General features: G+C 43.9%; 1 protein-coding gene across 1 annotated transcript in view; it reads left to right on the top strand.

The window, feature by feature from the left end:
* Positions 1 to 19,632, top strand: part of SPATA1 (spermatogenesis associated 1) — a gene marked incomplete at its 5' end in the record, with an annotated part of 44,336 nt that overhangs the window by 20,344 nt on the left and 4,360 nt on the right. Inside the window, 5 exons of the mRNA XM_074961418.1 lie at positions 4,056 to 4,200; positions 4,370 to 4,430; positions 6,103 to 6,214; positions 7,055 to 7,180; positions 17,931 to 18,109. Coding sequence (XP_074817519.1) covers positions 4,056 to 4,200; positions 4,370 to 4,430; positions 6,103 to 6,214; positions 7,055 to 7,180; positions 17,931 to 18,109 — 623 coding nt within the window. The remainder of the gene's footprint in view (positions 1 to 4,055; positions 4,201 to 4,369; positions 4,431 to 6,102; positions 6,215 to 7,054; positions 7,181 to 17,930; positions 18,110 to 19,632) is intronic.

Below are 19,632 nucleotides of genomic sequence, written 5' to 3'. Positions count from 1 at the left end.
ATGATTAATTAAGTTGTCTACTCTTTAAGGGTGCTTTTTAGAAAGGGGGTATATAAAGCTAAACAAGAATAAAAAAATCTCTAATTTCACTATGAAAACTGTTCAGACAATGTTATAAGAATGATTTGGAATCACAAAAACAAAGGAATCCAATTCTTTCCTTCACCTCACCCTGTTGTGCCAAAGGCACAGTAAAATGATCTTTAACTGCATCCACTGTTTTGAGACCCTTGCAATATGTATGCCCAGTTATATAAATTAATGGAATTTCTGCATAAACTCTAAATTTTATTGTGGAGAAATAGTAGTTAAAAAGTTTGAAGCCAGTTTCTGTTATAAAAAACACTTTGACTTCCGCTTTCCTAATTTCCTCAAAATCTACCTGAAATTTTGCAGCCATTAATTTATGTTGGGGTAGAATTTTTCTGGAAAGTTTGAAGCAAAATGGAAAAGGCCTTTGGGAAATAAGGTTAAAAAAATGAGGTGAGCTTGTTTCTTGAACATTTTCTTGAATTTGTTTAGCTCATCATAATTCCAAAATGGTTTGGTTTAGAAACTCTGAATTTGCTTTAATCTGTTAGCGTTTGAGATGAAGAGATTGGGAGGCAAACTTCCGTGTTTTTCAGAATTTCTAGGTTAATTTCAAGACTAGGTTTTTTTGACTGAACCAAAGTGTTCCCTTAAGTAATTAATAGATGTTTACAGTATTAATTTAAGTTTAAGAAAGTTTTCTTTCTCATCTGGAATTTATCATTTAACCAGATGTACTAGAACCTTCAGATGGTAAATGTAAACGTTTATTACAATCCGTAACTAAAATCCTGATTCCGTTGAAGTCAACAGCAAATCTCCTATTGTCTTAAGTGAGGCCAGGATTTCATCCATAATTTTTACACCATATGCCTCCTACTGTAATGGTCAATCCTTATTAATATATGGCATGAAATATGAGTTTATGTCAAGGTCCAATTGTCCCATTTATCCTTCACATATATGTATTTCTTGTTCCCCATTTTACTGATATGATTTCCTCAACATTTTCAAAGACAAGTTCCTAAAATTAGGCTCTTAAATCCATTGTACATGCAATACCCAAAGAGTTCAGTGTAGATGTTCAGCATCCCTGAAAATAAAAATATTTTATTCAGATGCCTTATAGATTTAGGAGCCTAAATTTAGACACCTGACTTTCAAAAATTTGACTTACAAATATAGTTTTGTGGGTACACTAATATCTTAATTTCCACAGTGCATAGATGTTTCCTCATATACCTTGTCAAATACACAGTGAGATTTTTGTTATTTTCTGGGAGTGTCATTTACAGAAAAGGTCTAAAGATCTAAAAGCTGTGGGTGCTAATGGGTTCTGGATCAGGCCCAGATTACACACTCAAAACTCCCATTGACCTCAATAGAAGTTTTGCCTAAGAACTGAAAGATGGGACCCAAAATTTTTAACCTCTGATATCAAGGTTCATTATATAATACATAAATAAAGTGATTGAGCAATTAATCTGTAGACAGCTGCTTTATTGAGCTATTTTACACTTTAAAATGAAAGCCTTTTATGATTCTCCCAGAAAAAACTTTCAGAGATCTGCGGCTGTGATTTATCCTGGCTGAGCCCTCCTTCATCCCTGACTACTGATACAGGAATACTTAAACATGCTCAGGTTTCAGAGTAACAGCCGTGTTAGTCTGTATTCACAAAAAGGAAAGGAGTACTTGTGGCACCTTAGAGACTAACCAATTTATTTGAGCATAAGCTTTCGTGAGCTACAGCTCACTTCATCAGATGCATACTGTGGAAAGTGTAGAAGATCTTTTTATACACACAAAGCATGAAAAAATACCTCCCCCCACCCCACTCTCCTGCTGGTAATAGCTTATCTAAAGTGATCACTCTCTTTACAATGTGTATGATAATCAAGGTGGGCCATTTCCAGCACAAATCCAGGGTTTAACAAGAATGTCGGGGGGAAGGGGAGGGGGGAGTAGGAAAAAACAAGGGGAAATAGGTTACGGTAACCTATTTCCCCTTGTTTTTTCCTACCCCCCCCCCCCCCAGACGTTCTTGTTAAACCCTGGATTTGTGCTGGAAATGGCCCACCTTGATTATCATACACATTGTAAGGAGAGGTTTCAGAGTAACAGCCGTGTTAGTCTGTATTCGCAAAAAGAAAAGGAGTACTTGTGGCACCTTAGAGACTAACCAAATGCTCAAATAAATTGGTTAGTCTCTAAGGTGCCACAAGTACTCCTTTTCTTATTGTAATGAGAGTGGTCACTTTAGATAAGCTATTACCAACAGGAGAGTGGGTTTGGGGGGGGGGGCGGGGGGGAAGAAAACCTGGATTTATGCTGGAAATGGCCCAACTTGATTATCATACACATTGTAAGGAGAGTGATCACTTTAGATAAGCTATTACCAGCAGGAGAGTGGGGTGGGGGGAGGTATTTTTTCATGCTTTGTGTGTATAAAAAGATCTTCTACACTTTCCACAGTATGCATCTGATGAAGTGAGCTGTAGCTCACGAAAGCTTATGCTCAAATAAATTGGTTAGTCTCTAAGGTGCCACAAGTACTCCTTTTCTTTTTTCTTTAAACATGCTCAGTGGATTTTTGCATGAAAAGACTTTATTTCCATATGATAATTAGGAGCAATAAATTATTAAAATCCTTTATCAAGAATCTGAATTAGAATACGATAACGGGGAAAGTAATTTCATTCACTTCAGTTTTCATTTTTAACGATATCTACTGCCATTTACATTTAGCCATGCTCTTAGCACTCAGAAAAGGAAAATATTTCTACTGTCCTCCCACAAAGTAGAATTTTAATTTGCTTTTACAATATTAAAGTTTGACTCCTAAAATTGAGAATTGAACATTTTCTCTGAATAAACTAGAATGGAAATAGTACAAAGGTGTGGGTGGGATTAAAGCAAAAATAAAGCTAACAGTTATATGCCAGAATTGAAAATGTTTTTTTGAAAGAGATCTGTCAGCTACACATTTTCGTCTAACACTGGATGGTTGCTGAGTACTGGAAGCCAATATTTATAGTAGTCTCTTCAGAATGGTCTACTACGTTACTCTACTACCCGATTTAAAAGGAAATAATTGATTCAATGGGTATAGTTGGATTGTAAGTGACAACTGATGTAACGTTAGTAGCTTGCCTATGACCATCTTCTTGTCTTTCATTTCTGAAGAAGACATAGTTTAAAAAGTTCTAATTAATTCTTTGTTTAGCATCCATTCTGATTAAATTACAGTTTTAAATCACATTGTTAATACAACATTCAAAATCTGAATAAAAAGAGTTTTACAGTCAAATATAAAAACCTTACATTGTCCTACCTTAGCATTAGCTGATAAAACTTGTACTGAGAAACTACTAGATGCAATAATATTCCAAGTTTTCAAGTGCACCGGCACTATTAAATGTTAATTTAGGCAAACCCCTGGATGTCCAGCAATTTGGATTAGCACCCAGTGGTTTGGATACTTATCAAAGTTTTAGCCAAATTTCTGTTTTACACTGGAAAAAAAATGATGGTTCAGAGAATCCAATCCCTCTTTTAATGTTGCACATTTTCACGTGTTTTCAAAAACTCTAAGATTCTTTAATTATATAAAGATATAAGATTGTATTTTGTTTGAAAGGAGTGCATCCTCTGAATCAATATTTTCCTTTTGAACATTGGATCTTAATGTAATTGTCACTCATTTTTAATAACATTGCGAATATATAGATTTGATTTAGACAAAATCAGAATCTGCTTTTGAAGTCAGACACTGGAAGTGTAAATTACTGGATTATCTTTTTAAAGATAAAAAATCAGGAAATGTTCAAAATCATATTTGTATGCAGTGTAGTTGACAGTTTCATTTTATTTTCCCTAAAGCAAAACAGTGAGCTTTCCAGTTTTTCTTAATGATGCTAAGAAGACCTATTTTTAACTTGGTCCTTTTGATGGGCCATTAGTAAAGTCCAAAGGGACCCTTGAATATTGTATATGTTGCCTAAATATTCTGTACTTTGCTGTAGAAGAAATCCCTATAGTGGTGGGTGCAAATGTGGAAAATAGATGCAATCTAAAAGCTATCAGGATGGGAAGAAACACTACAGGGGATTCTGAAATTCCAGAATCATTGGAAGTTGGAGACAAGGAATATTTGCACAATAAGAAAAGGTAATTATAGTGAGTAGTTATACTGACAAAATATTTCATTAATGGAAACTTCTTTAAATACTTATATTAAATGAAACCAAGGAGAAAAATATACACTTTAATTACATTTAAGACAAATTTATGTTTTTTAAGTTAATTTTTACTTGGTACTTTTTTCTTTTATCTTCAGTCCTCAGCAGTCTGGAATTAGAGAATCTGTGGCTGATACTGGTATCAAACAGGATGATAAGGTATGTTTCAAAGATAAAGTATTAGTGCTAGTATAAAGAAATAGATCCATTCCTCCCAGCAGGAAAATTCCTAATTTCAGTACAGCTGGCTCAGGTTACAAAGATGCACTATTCAAATGTAGGTTTCAGTATAATTGAAAAACGTTGAGTCTGCTCTGAAACAAATTTGCAAATGAAAAATATCAACAACTGCTTAAGCAATCAATGAACCCCTCAAAAGTAGGCATTACAGTGACTAGCAGCTTGTTTCATTGAATAGAGACTACATTTACTAGGTATTATAATATTTTTTAAATCTTAACTGATTTTGGTCCTGCTCATTACCAACCATAAATATAGATTTATTGACATTGGCTGCTTTTTAGTAATTAGTATCCATTTCCTACTGGCAATATCTTGAAGACCTCATTCAAGTACAAATGCCATTGAAGTATAATATAAAAAACCATGTATGTTGAGACTTCTGAAAACAACAGGTATAGTATATCTATAAAGCTCAAATTAGAGCATCTTTGAAACAGTGCAGAAGACACATCTGAGGTCCTGAGTACCACTTAAACTCAGAAATTAGAGTTCAAGTGGGTTTAACTCGCACATGTGGGCCTTCTGTAGAGGCGTGACTTTTGATCGTTAGTTGAATTACTTTTATAGAATCTTACTAAAGGAATTGGACAACACAAAGGCTGCTCTTATGACTTCTGCTATACTTAGAGTAGAGCTGGCTGAAAAAAATTGAAAATTTCAATATTTGACACACTTTTTAACAATTGTTCCCACTTTTTAATTTTCACACAGCTCTGCTTTACAGCAGTTGAAAGTTCTGGTTTTTTAAAGGAAATGGTTGTTAGTTGTCAGAAGGAACCTCACACCAGCTGGATTGTCTGTGAAGAGTGACTTTTAGTACAAGTTATTTTTATACTATCATAAATTATACAGAGTGTGTGAATACACATATTTACATTCTTTTTTTATTTTATTAATGATAAAATATAACCACACATAAATATATTTATCACTCAATAAGAAGAAAGCTACATAATAAAAAAGATTACCACAAATCTTTGATTTCAGTATATTTCTCAGGGATAGTGAAAGATTCATTACAGTATCAAAGGATATCTCTTAGAAATGTGTAAGAGAAATGGAAAGCTCATAAAAGTTATCTGAAATGTTAATGTTCAGCTTACTCTGAAATGTGATTCGATAAAATTGGCATTGTGGTGCTTCATGTTTTGTCTCAATGATTTCTATATAAAATGTTCTCTGTTTACAAGTAAAAAGATGTTTTTCTTTCAGCCCTAAAATTCAACCTGGATCTAAGAAAGAAGCTAGGTTCTTTTCTTCTGGTGCATTATCACCAGAAATTAAAGTTCTTTAGGCTAAATTCTGCCATCAGATTTACCTCTGCAAGCCTACTTCTTTCTTTTGGTTTGCAGACATCTGACTGACTGGAGCTTAGTAAACATGTCTTTTGATGACACACAAAAAGAAAGCTTAGTCAAATTCAGACCTCCCATTCACCCATGCATTCTTTTTGGGCAGCACAGATTAAGGGGATGGCTGAGTTTGGCCCCTCATGCATATTAACTTGATTAGAAACGTTTCTCCAAATACAGTACAAGAATTCAAGGGTCAATATTATGCATTTTTATACTTTTTCATTTGCCTCTAGACAGATAAGAATAATGTAACTCATCTTGAGTATTCAAGTCGATACATTTCTCCTCCTCCTCCACCGGCTCTTTCCATCAACAGAGCTCAAGTTCCCATATTTCAGACAGAGAGTAAGTATACGCTTCCAAGAAATTACAAGAAATTGAACCTTTATTCAAGATGTGAATGTTTATTTTAAAAGGTGAATTTATAAGTGCAAAGTATTAGTTAGCCCTGGAGCACCCCTGGAGTCGGCGCTATGTACCAGATCACATCTGCCAGCTGAGATAGATGGGCGAATGCCTAGTCCATGAATCTCCCTGGAGCTCAGGTGTGAGCTAGGAGCTGAACTTCTCAGCACCATCAGAATGTAGATGGCTTAGCACATGCCCCAAGACACTTAGGGGATTCTAACAGTGGAAACTTAGGCATCTATAGGATTAGGTGGCAGCTGAGCAGGGGTTCTGCAAATGCCCCTGGCATCTAAGTGTTGGACTTAGGTGCCTAAAAAGGAAGTTTGGTGCCTAAATCCCCTTTCTGAATCTAGCCTCTAGTCACTAACTAACCATTTTGTTGCAGTATATTTAGCAAAATGCTTTCAGCAGGAAATAGCCCTCTTGAGTTTTTGGGCATCTGGCAACAGTTTTCAGCACATGTAACGTGTTTCTCATGCCTTCCCTTTTAAATATAGTTTTAGTGATGTATATGTATTTAATATGGACATTAGTTCTAATTCATTTATGCATTTATAAATATATATATAACCCTTGTGTGAAGCATCAAGTAGAGGCCAGTGTTAGAGATAGTTTATTGGACTGTGGGAATCCCTACTCTATGTTCCTGCAAGGAGACAAACTGAAAAAGTTGGGCATGCTTTATGATACATGCACTTCACTGAGACATAACTATGGCTGGCCTTTCCCACTTTTAGCATCCAGAACTTTACTAAGTGTAGGTTGTAATTTCTTTAGAAAGCAAGATGGTTGAACAACTGAAACAAATGAAGGCAGAAAGAAGGGACATGGAAAGAACTAGAGAGGAACTGGTTAAAAAAGTCAAAGGTTTGCTTGAACAAAATAAGCTGAGGAGATATCATGGTATGTTTTTCAATTGTATCATAACTGTGTGAAAGTAAATGTGAAACTGCCTGTGTCTATGTAGTGTTATAGTATATGCTTAATTACAGAGATAGCAGCTGGAAAAAAATACGGCTCAAAAGGCTCATTTTAATGACTAAGTATGGTAGAGAGGTCGAGGACTAAAATGTCTGCTCCCATTGATGCTCAGTGGTACTCCTATAAATATCTATGTCCCTAGATATTATGAACCATAGCACCGTTATGTTATCTGTAGAAGTACAGTATTCAGAAGGCATCCATAAACCACATCATAGTGCCAAGCTCATGAGTTAAGCATTCCAAAGTGCTGTTTTTAGGAGTGGTACATGAGGGCATGACAGAAAACTTGTCTGCTACGACCCATACAATTATTAGCGGCACCCAGATACCCCTCTATTTTACTCCATGAAATAACTGGTGACAAACCTTATTTTTCTATAATAACAGATAAAGCCTATAGAAACAAAATGCATACAGAACACGAACTTCTCTGAAAACCAGATCTGTCTCTTTGGCACGGCCCATGCCTTCTTTTGTGCTTGTACATATAAAACATCTTAATTCTTTTCCCTTTCAATTGTTTAAATGATAAATTAATTCTCAAAACAAAAATATGGTAAGTACCTTAGGGGAAAACAAGCAATGTAGTAATGCTCCATTTCATAGGTGTCAGGCAGAATGAAAAGAGCTCTGGACAAATCTATGGATTCTGTGAGAACCACACAGGGTACCTTACAGAGTCGCATGCATCTCTACAGCCATATGATGAGTGTCACTGCCCAGAATGGTTAAATATCACAGATACCTAACTGATCTATGGAGAAATATCAATATACAGTAATTATTGATATAGTGCAACCTACATTATACAAAAGTCTCAGTGGACAACTGAAAACTTCAACTCCTGTTGGGCTGGTTTCCCCCATCATAGAGACAACAGGCCTCTGCAGGCCTGGTTGGTTTTTTATACTCGGGACTTCACGTTTCCAGTAGAGTCCTGCCATTCCATTTATCAACAGCCCCAAGAGTTTTCACCAAGTGCCTTGTGGTAGGCATTTTTAAGATTACAGAGTATTCATGTTTACCTTACCTCAAAGACTGGCTCATTTAAGGAACTTCTCCTTAGCAGGTCTCAGACAATCATCCATTACATCCTTGCATTCTTTGCCATGTCAAGGCTCAGGGTAAGCAAGAAGTCACCTGTAGTACCTTTCCAAAAGACAGAGTTTGTAGGCGTGCAACAGCATACTTACTGCCCATCAGCTGTGAAGTTGTGGCAGAGCTTATGAGTCAGTTACACAGCAATCCTCAGACAACAGTACAGGAATGTCTAAGAATGCTATATTACATGCATTGTGCATCTTTGTCACTCCTCATGCGTTGTTGTATTCAAGACTGGTTGAAGTCCAGCTACCTATCAAGCAAACACCACATAGATATGGCAGTGCAGATACCTCAGGAGGACCTATTATCATGAGATCGGTGGAAGGATCCTATTCAAGTATGCAGAAGTGCTCAGTTTTCTTCTCCTCTATACACAGTAATGCTAGTAATGGATGCTTCCAACCTCAGATTGGGAGCGTACTTGAATCAACATAAGACACAGGGACTATGGTCAAGAGCAGAGGTGGGCAAACTGTGCCCGTGGGCCACATCCAGTCCGCGGGACCCTCCGACCCGGCCCCTGAGCTCAGTGGCCCCTCCCCTCAGCTCACGGCACCGCCGGCACAATGCTCTGGGCGGGGGTGTGGGGGGGGCAGGAGCTGCGAGCTCCTGGGGCAGCGCAGCTGCAGAGCCCCGGCCTGACCCGGTGCTTGGAGCTGCATGGCAGCGCGGCTGTAGCGCCACCAGCCACTGGTGCTCCAGGCAGCGCGGTAAGGGAGCGGGGGGGTTGGATAGAGGGCCGGGGCGCTCGAGGGGGTGGTCAGGGGCCAGGGGTGTGGATAGGGGTCGGGGTGGTCAGAGGGTGGGAAACGGGGGTTGAATGGGGGCAGGGGTCCCAGGAGGGCGGTCAGGAAGGAGAGGAGGGGATGGATGGGGCGATGGGGGGAAGTCAGAGGCAGGGGGTCTGGGGCAGTCAGGGGACGTGGATTGGGCAGGAGTCCCAAGGGGGCCATCAGGGAACAGGGGGATGGACGGAGTAGGAGTGCTGGGGAGGCCGTCAGGGGGCGAGAAGCAGGGTGGGGTCGGATAGGGGTCGGGGACAGGGCCAAGCCTGGCTGTTTGGGGAGGCACAGCCTTCCCTAACCGGCCCTCTATACAATTTTGGAAACGCAATGTGGCCCTCAGGCCAAAAAGTTTGCCCGCCCCTGGTCAAGAGACAAGTCTCATCTTCACATAAATATCTTAGAACCCAGAGAAATTTGTTTACTGTATATGACATTCCAGTCTCTAATCCATGGTAAAACAATACAGGCAAGACAAACAGTTTGGCAATGTTTTACGTAAACAGACAAGGAGGAAGCAGATCATTTCCATTATGCCAGGAAGCTGTTAGCGAACGGAACTGGTGCAGCCGACATCAGATTACCCTGACAGCCATTCACCTTCCAGGATTAATATCCTAGCATGGTGTTTCCCAAACTTGGGACGCCACTTGTTCATGGAAAGCCCCTGGCGGGCTGGGCCGGTTTGTTTACCTGCCATGTCCGTAGGTTCGGCCGATCGCAGCTCCCACTGGCCAGTTCACACAAACCGGCTGGGGAAGGAGGAACTCCCTCCCACATAGCTTTTTGCCCTATAGTGAGGGTATTCACCGGGGTTGGGGGAGACCCCCACCCCAAGTACCCCTTCTACCTGAGGAAAAGAAGGGATTTGAACACGTCTGCTACTTCTCAGGTGGGGCATAGGACGTTTTGGGGTGTGTGTTGGGGGCAGGGTGGGGGAGGGCTCCCTCCGTTTCATTGGAGCAGGGGAACTGGATTTTTGGGTTTCCCATCTCCTTGATAAATGCACTGGCCACAAGTGTCAGTGTCATAGTTTCTTTCTCACTGTTCCAATGCCGCTTTCATTATTTTTCCACAGTGGAATGTTTCAACAGGAGAAGCTCACATCAGTATAGTCTCTAGCCCAATGTTTAGGCCACCTTCTCCAACAAGTAGTAGATTCCCTATTCAAATCCCTTCTTTCAGTGCAGGTGAAGGGGGACTTCAAGAGGGTGTCTCCCATAAGCCAGATAATCTAATGCCAAGGAGGGGGGTTGCACTCAAGAATGCCAAGCAGATGGAAGTGCTTCGCTGAAGTCTGGACTTAGCCCTGGTCTACACTAGGACTTTAGGTCGAATTTAGCAGCGTTAAATCGATGTAAACCTGCACCCGTCCACACGATGAAGCCCTTTATTTCGACTTAAAGGGCTCTTAAAATCGATTTCCTTACTCCACCCCTGACAAGTGGATTAGCGCTTAAATCGGCCTTGCCGGCTCGAATTTGGGGGTACTGTGGACACAATTCGACGGTATTGGCTTCCGGGAGCTATCCCAGAGTGCTCCATTGTGACCGCTCTGGACAGCACTCTCAACTCAGATGCACTGGCCAGGTAGAGAGGAAAAGAACCGAGAACTTTTGAATCTCATTTCCTGTTTGGCCAGCGTGGCAAGCTGCAGGTGACCATGCAGAGCTCATCAGCAGAGGTGACCATGATGGAGTCCCAGAATTGCAAAAGAGCTCCAGCATGGACCGAACGGGAGGTACGGGATCTGATCGCTGTATGGGGAGAGGAATCCGTGCTATCAGAACTCCGTTCCAGTTTTCGAAATGCCAAAACCTTTGTCAAAATCTCCCAGGGCATGAAGGACAGAGGCCATAACAGGGACCCGAAGCAGTGCCACGTGAAACTTAAGGAGCTGAGGCAAGCCTACCAGAAAACCAGAGGCGAACGGCCGCTCCGGGTCAGAGCCCCAAACATGCCGCTTCTATGATGAGCTGCATGCCATTTTAGGGGGTTCAGCCACCACTACCCCAGCCGTGTTGTTTGACTCCTTCAATGGAGATGGAGGCAACACGGAAGCAGGTTTTGGGGACGAAGAAGATAGCTCACAGCAAGCAAGCGGAGAAACCAGTTTTCCCGACAGCCAGGAACTGTTTCTCACCCTGGACCTGGAGCCAGTACCCCCCGAACCCACCCAAGGCTGCTTCCTGGACCCGGCAGGCGGAGAAGGGACCTCCGGTGAGTGTACCTTTTAAAATACTATACATGGTTTAAAAGCAAGCATGTGAAAGGATTACTTTGCCCTGGCATTCGCGGCTCTCCTGGATGTACTCCCAAAGCCTTTGCAAAAGGTTTCTGGGGAGGGCAGCCTTATTGCGTCCTCCATGGTAGGACACTTTACCACTCCAGGCCAGTAACACGTACTTGGGAATCATTGTACAACAAAGCATTGCAGTGTATGTTTGCTGGCGTTCAAACAACATCCGTTCTTTATCTCTCTGTGTTATCCTCAGGAGAGTGAGATATCCTTCATGGTCACCTGGTTGAAATAGAGTGCTTTTCTTCAGGGGACACTCAGAGGAGCCTGTTCCTGCTGGGCTGTTTACCTGTGGCTGAACAGAAATGTTCCCCGCTGTTAGCCATGGGGAGGGGGAAGGGTTGAGGGGGTAGCCACGCGGTAGGGGGAGGCAAAATGCGACCTTGTAACGAAAGCACATGTGCTATGTATGTAATGTTAACAGCAAGGTTTACCCTGAAAGAGTGTAGCCACTGTTTTATAAAATGTGTCTTTTTAAATACCGCTGTCCCTTTTTTTTTCTCCACCAGCTGCATGTGTTTCAATGATCACAGGATCTTCTCCTTCCCAGAGGCTAGTGAAGATTAGAAAGAAAAAAAAACGCACTCGAGATGAAATGTTCTCCGAGCTCATACTGTCCTCCCACACTGACAGAGCACAGACGAATGCGAGGAGGCAAATAACGTCAGAGTGCAGGAAAGCACAAAATGACCAGGAGGAGAGGTGGCGGGCTGAAGAGAGTAAGTGGCGGGCTGAAGAGAGTAAGTGGTGGGCTGAAGACAGGGCTGAAGCTCAAATGTGGCGGCAGCGTGATGAGAGGAGGCAGGATTCAATGCTGTGGCTGCTGGAGGACCAAACCAGTATGCTCCAGTGTATGGTTGAGCTGCAGCAAAGGCAGCTGGAGCACAGACTGCCACTACAGCCCCTGTGTAACCAACCGCCCTCCTCCCCAAGTTCCATAGCCTCCACACCCAGACGCCCAAGAACGCGGTGGGGGGGCCACCGGCCAACCAGCCACTCCGCCACAGAGGATTGCCCAAAAAAAAGAAGGCTGGCATTCAATAAATTTTAAAGTTGTAAACTTTTAAAGTGCTGTGTGGCATTTTCCTTCCCTCCTCCACCACCCCTCCTGGGCTACCTTGGTAGTCATCCCCCTATTTGTGTGATGAATGAATAAAGAATGCATGAATGTGAAGCAACAATGACTTTATTGCCTCTGCAAGCAATGATTAAAGGGAGGAGGGGAGGGTGGTTAGCTTGCAGGGAAGTAGAGTGAACCAAGGGGTGGGGGGTTTCATCAAGGAGAAACAAACAGAACTTTCACACCGTAGCCTGGCCAGTCATGAAACTGGTTTTCAAAGCTTCTCTGATGTGTACCGCGCCCTCCTATGCTCTTCTAACTGCCCTGGTGTCTGGCTGCGCGTAACCAGCAGCCAGGCGATTTGCCTCAACCTCCCACCCTGCCATAAACGTCTCCCCCTTACTCTCACAGATATTGTGGAGCACACAGCAAGCAGTAATAACAGTGGGAATATTGGTTTCGCTGAGGTCTAAGCGAGTCAGTAAGCTGCGCCAGCGCGCCTTTAAACGTCCAAATGCACATTCTACCACCATTCTGCACTTGCTCAGCCTGTAGTTGAACAGCTCCTGACTACTGTCCAGGCTGCCTGTATACGGCTTCATGAGCCATGGCATTAAGGGGTAGGCTGGGTCCCCAAGGATACATATAGGCATTTCAACGTCCCCAACAGTTATTTTCTGGTCTGGGAATAAAGTCCCTTCCTGCAGCTTTTGAAACAGACCAGAGTTCCTGAAGATGCGAGCGTCATGTACCTTTCCCGGCCATCCCACGTTGATGTTGGTGAAACGTCCCTTGTGATCCACCAGAGCTTGCAGCACTATTGAAAAGTACCCCTTGCGGTTTATGTACTCGCTGGCTTGGTGCTCTGGTGCCAAGATAGGGATATGGGTTCCGTCTATGGCCCCACCACAGTTAGGGAATCCTTTCAGAGAAATCTGTGTCCATGTCCTGATCACTCACGTGACCGCGCTGACGTCGCCTCCTCACCCGGTATCGCTTTGCCAGGTTCTGGTGCTGCATATACTGTTGGATAATGCATGTGGTGTTTAATGTGCTACTAATTGCCAAAGTGAGCTGAGCGGCCTCCATGCTTGCCTTGGTATGGCGTCCGCACAGAAAAAAGGCGCGGAACGATTGTCTGCCATTGCTCTGACGCAGGGAGGGGCGACTGACGACGTGGCTTACAGGGTTGGCTTCAGGGAGCTAAAATCAACAAAGGGGGTGGCTTTACATCAAGGAGTATTTCAGGCAGGACTTCACGGAGGGTTCCAATAAGAAATGGTGCACCTAAGTTATTGTTCTCATTGGAACAATGAGGTTAGTCTGGCCTCTGATTGATACATGGCTAGATTTACCTTGCTGCACCTTCTCTGTGAGTGACTGCAGTGTGACCTAGAGGAATGAATCCCCTAGATGGGGGCGGGGGGAAGCAAATGAGTACAAAACAAATCTGGTCTATTTCTTGTTTTGATCCACTCCATCTATCTTTTACATCTTTGGCTGGCAGCAGATGGTGCAGGACTGCATGCCATCCACATCTCATGGCTGCCCGGCAGAAGATGATGCAATAGGACTGCTAGCAATCCGTATCGCCTGCCTGCTCACCATAAGACGGTTCAATAGGACTGACTGCAGGATTAAAGAGAATGACTTGGTCGAGTCACTCCAAATTTAGTCCCTGCGCCCATGTCTGCCCAGGCGCTCCTGGCCGATGTGACCAGGAGTACCTCGGACATGACGAGAACGGCTACCAGTCATACTGTACCGTCTGCTGCCACAAGGCAAGGGGTTGATGCTACTGTGTAGCAATGCAGTACCACGTCTGCCAGCACCCAGGAGACATACGGTGACGGTTACCTGAGTGGGCTCCATGCTTGCCGTGGTATGGCGTCTGCACAGGTAACTCAGGAAAAAAGGCGCGAAACGATTGTCTGCCCTTGCTTTCACGGAGGGAGGGAACAGGGGCCTGATGATATGTACCCAGAACCACCCGCGACAATGTTTTAGCCCCATCAGGCATTGGGATCTCAACCCAGAATTCCAATGGGCAGCGGAGACTGCGGGAACTGTGGGATAGCTACCCACAGTGCAACACGCCAGAAGTCGACTCTAGCCTCGGTACTGTGGAAGCACTCCGCCGAGTTAATGCACTTAGAGCATTTTCTGTGGGGACACACACACTCGAATATATAAAACCGATTTCTAAAAAAACAACTTCTATAAATTCGACCTGAGTTCGTAGTGTAGACATACCCTTAGATGTGAAACTCTCTGAGAGAAGTGGGGCTTCAGCCATACCCCACATCTTGGCAGCTCTCAGTGGTTAGCTTAGGCAGGGAGCCACCTAGCATGTTGGCTTTTGTTAATCCCATTCTAAGGTCCCTATCTAGCCCCACTTATTGTATAGGGAGCGTAGGTGCCTCACTCAGGCTTTGTGAATCCCAGTGATTTTCTAGGCACCTAAAAGGGGGGGGGGGGTGCGCACGCGCGCGTGGGGGTTGATGGTGACCGTTGCCACACTTACACGCCTTTGTGAATCTAGCAGTCCACGAGTTGCATGTGCTCTGTGTGTGCGGGATTGGACTCGCTTGCCAACAGTGTTTGTTGGCTTGTGCCTGCCCCCTAAGTGCCCGGACACACACCTTCACGGGGCATAAAAGGGTGGACAGGGAAGAACTACCTCTCAGCTCTGTTGCCAATGTAGAATCCAGGTGTTACAGGCTCCCAGAGTACTGGGGAAGTAAGGGGTGGGGGGGATCATGGAACACATAGACAACATCTCTCATAGAACCAGAGTTACTTTTTTGAGGGATTGTCTATATGTAGCACACAGGAGTGGCAAGTTGTATGGGCCTGTGGTGCCTGGGAGCCCGGCTCCACCAATGTTTGGGGCCGGGCCTCTCCCCCAGCCCCAATGCACCTCCCCCGAGTGTCCCTTGGCCCCCCACTTGCTGCCCCCATGCACCTCCCCCAGCCCCCGAAGCATTCCTTCCTCTCCCCTGCAGCTCCACGCCGAGCTGCTGGCTCTGGGCATCAACTTCCACCGCAGGGTCCTAGTGCCCCCCCATTCATTAGTGGCAGGGCAGGCTGCCCTTCCGCCTCGGACCCTTCCCTTTTCCAGCAGGACCCTCCACCAGCACAGGGGGGGGGGCCTCCACCCGCAGTCACCACTCCTGCCCCACAGTTCCATCCCTCACCCGCAGTGAGGCGCAGCAGGAGGGGAGGAGGCGCACATGTGATGGCAGCACCACAGGGGAGGCGAGGGGGCTTCCTGGACCTGAGAGGGGCTCTAGGAGCACGGGCAGTAGTGCAGGGTGAGTGTGCTGCTGGGGGGGGGGGGCATCCCCCAGAGCTCACTGCTGCTGGCGGGGAGAGGGCGGGGGGGGGTCCTCCTCTCTGGCCCCAGCCCCAGGGCAGCCTGCCTGCTCCCCAAACTCCTCACGCCCTGCCCCACTCCAGAGCCTGCACCCCCCAGCCAGAGCCCTCACCGCCCCTTCCCCCCCCCCGCACTGCTACGTGAGTCCTTGAGGAATGAGCCTTAATTTGAGCATGAGGTCCTAACTTAGCTAACTGATAGCATAATATAAAACAGTTTGCGCTTCATTTAGCTAATTGCTGGAAAGAAATGGCCTAGCTGCTCATTCTTTCAGCAAATGCTACAAATACTCTAGCTGTGCGTCTGAAGGGCTGAGTTCTCTTTAACTAAAACGAAAAGCTGTGATATGTCCAGGGAGTAAAGACTCATCTGTTATCATTATAAAGGGGTTTTAGGGAGAAAACAGGTATGTGAATACAGTAGTCCGGTTTACATGAAAATCTGAAACTACATTAGGAACAAATTTTGGCTGGGGTTTAAGGGAGACCTTATCCTTATCGAAATAAAGTGTATGATGGCCCTGCCATGACTGCTTGTGGGTCTCCTACTCTGCATGCCAGGGTAATTGCCACTAAGAAAGCTCTTTTCACAGAAAGAAAGGTAGTATAAAGAACATGATGCTAATGGTTCAAATGGCAGCCCCCATCAATCCAGCTAAAGCCACAGTGCAATCTCAGGAGGGAGGTGGCTCCTATATAGGAGAGAATATATGTATTAATTCTTTGACACTGTAGGATGTGAAAATATACTGTGGTAAGTGGAGATAGTGTATTCTTTTAATAGTGTATTCAGATCACTTTAATCCACATAGATAATTTTAAATCATGGGACTGAATGGGAGAGTTGATGTTGTTCTGCTCAAAGAGCGAGTCTTTTCCATTTGGCGTAAGTGAGCTTTGTCAAGGCCTTCCTGCTGTGAATCAAGATGTTCTGGACAGCTTTGGAACATGATTTCTCTGTATTAGCCAGGCAGCCAGCATCTAGGCTGTAAGGTACAGAGAAAGTGGGTCTGGCTGGAATGTCTTGGGAGATTATATCCAGATCCAGGGGTAATGTTATTGGAGATTATACTGAGAGTGTTAAGAGGTCTGAGAACTATAACTACCTGCACCAAGAGGCTGCTAGCCATATCTATATGGCACCATCTTGTCTGAGCTTCCACACTGTCCTCAGAATTGGAGGGATCAGTGGATAGATATGTTAGCCCAGGAGATGAGCTGAGGAAAAGTGGACTCAGACTCCCTTCTGGAATGAAAGGTATGGCATTTCTTGTTTGACTCCATCACAAACAAGTCTATGGCTGGGTGATCTCATTTGTGAAAAATATGTGATTGACTGAATCCTTTACGGACCATTCATCATTAAAAGAAGAATGTCTGCTCACGTGATCTGCTGGGACAGGAGCTGCTGCTGCAGCAGGGATAGTGCAGGGGCAGGCTTGTTCTCCAGCCAATTCCATCCTCCCCCCTGCCTCCCCTTTGCACCTGGCTGGGATTAGGGTTGCACTACTGGGGCAAAGAGTGCTGCTGCGGATGGTCAGTGCCCCCCCTTGGCATCAGTATATTGCACCCACTGAGGCAGGAGGCTACATCCACCTCTGAATTCTGCTCAGGAACTCTGGACCTGTGGAGTTCCCCAGCTCTGCATAACACATGCTCCTAGTTGGGCTTCTCTTTTGCTAGTTCTGCAGGTCCAGCGCTAACTTGGCACTCTTTTGTACATCTTAGTCGTGCAGCACTGCAAAGCTCCACAGGACTGAAACTCTGGTCCTACAGCGTTCCTGCTGCAGCTTCAGAGAACAGATCTAGCCTTTAATTTTAGTTGGCTGGGGTCCAGCTAATCCTGGTTTGACTGAATAGTTAGTGTAATGTTTAGTTTGGCTAAACATTCATTGATTTTTAAAAAAACAATCTTACATTTTTCATACATGTATAAACCACTGAAGTTGAAGCACACTACAGCAGTACTATGTGCTGGTCATTATTATTATTAATGTACTGTATGTTAACCTGATCAAGAACAAACAGAGCTGTTGTTGTCCTGTATAGCCCGTGATGCATGGAAAAAGAAATACTTTGAAACTAAGAAAGCTACCACTTCATTGGAGGACATTTTAAATAAACTGCGACAAGATTTAGAGCTTTACTACCAAAAGTTACTGTTGCAGCTGGAAGCCAGAGATATCAGGAAACGACCAAACAATTTAACACACATTGCAAACGCCAAGGTAATATCATTTGTTCATATTTGTCAATTCCTTTCTCTCTTTCCATGAAATTTGGCTTCTGTTATAGAGTATAAATTGTAATAACAAATTTACCACCATAATCCAGAGATTCCAAATTTTACTAATTGTTTCTGAATGACATTATCTGTAAAACAGTCATATGTCCTTCAGAGGTGAGCATAGCCCATCTAATTTAATCAGTGTACACCATTGACCAGGTTTGTTTTAGGGATTTTATATCTAAAAAAAAGCTTAATTAGTTTAGAAAACCATTTACCAAGAATAGGAGCATTAGTCCATTTGCATAGAATAAGCCATTCTGTTTGCATAGGCCAAGTGTGGACCATCCCTGCTGATCTTATAAATTACTCTTTGTTTGCCCAGAGTGTTTCATGGAAGTAGTATACCCCCCTATTCCATGAACGCTGGATGAATGCATGAGTGTGCATGGAAGAACACAGTTTACTTCTTTTCCATATGGTAACAACTTGTTTAGTTTTGTATAAACTAGTATTTTTTTTAATATAACAGATTTTTCATGAATGAATTCTATGTATCACGCTTTGTATGCTGGTGTAAAGATGTTCCAAATGCTTGTGTACAACAGCACAGCCATAGCTCTGTGTGCTCACTGGGCACAAATAGCCTTTAGGAAGTACGTAATCTTTCTGCAAGAACTTACTCTGTTGAAGAAGTAGGGAAATAGTAATCTCGGTCTAAATGCCTTTGGTGTACTTGCACTTGGAAAATTGTGTGTAGCTCTGAAACCCACATTAGCAGAAGGAATTGGTGAGAGTTAAGGGAAGAGTAAACTAAACTGGTCAGACAGACTGAGGAAAAGCTTCCTGACAGTGAAATCTCCTAAACAGTGGAATAATTTGTCAAGAGAAGTAGTGGAAGCCCCTTTGATAGTTAATCTGAAACTAGACTAGGCAAAATAACAGAAAACCTACCGTGGCAAAGTATTCGTGGATGTTTTTTTGTTCACATCTGAAAGCTGTAAGTGTAATTATTATTAAGCATACTAATGTTCGTGTACCAGCGCGTGGCTCTCTGTCTGCCCTGCCAGTATTACAGAAGCATGTGCTCTGTCAGTTACTTCTATTACTTCAACCTCACTTTAAGGGGATTTCTTTCATTGGTGTGTAGTGTACCTGTATGCGTAAGCCTGTAGCACAGCTACCAGTAGCAGCGTAGATGGTGAGGCACAGCTCAGACAAGTAAAGGCATGCTTGAACAATGTGCGTATGTACCTGCATACAGACCCTGATGGCTCTGGGCTCACCCTAGCTGTGCCTCCACATCTAGGCTGCTAGTTTCAGTAGTGTAGTGTCCTGTTGCTTGCCCACTGCAGGAGCTTTTCCTCAACCCAGGAAGAGACTCTGGCAGCAGGGAAAGGCTCGGGCAGGTTGAAAGACTCCAGCAGTGGGCAGCCACCAGGGCTCAGGCAAAGGCTCTACCAGCTCCCTGCTGCTGGAGCCCTTCCCCCACCACAGGGAAAGACTCCAGCAACACCCTGCCAG

The sequence above is a fragment of the Natator depressus genome, chromosome 8 (assembly GCF_965152275.1).
Source record: "Natator depressus isolate rNatDep1 chromosome 8, rNatDep2.hap1, whole genome shotgun sequence".
Lineage (NCBI taxonomy): Eukaryota > Metazoa > Chordata > Testudines > Cheloniidae > Natator > Natator depressus.
Note: the sequence above shows the minus strand (reverse complement) of the source record. Positions and strands in the feature narration are given on the sequence as shown.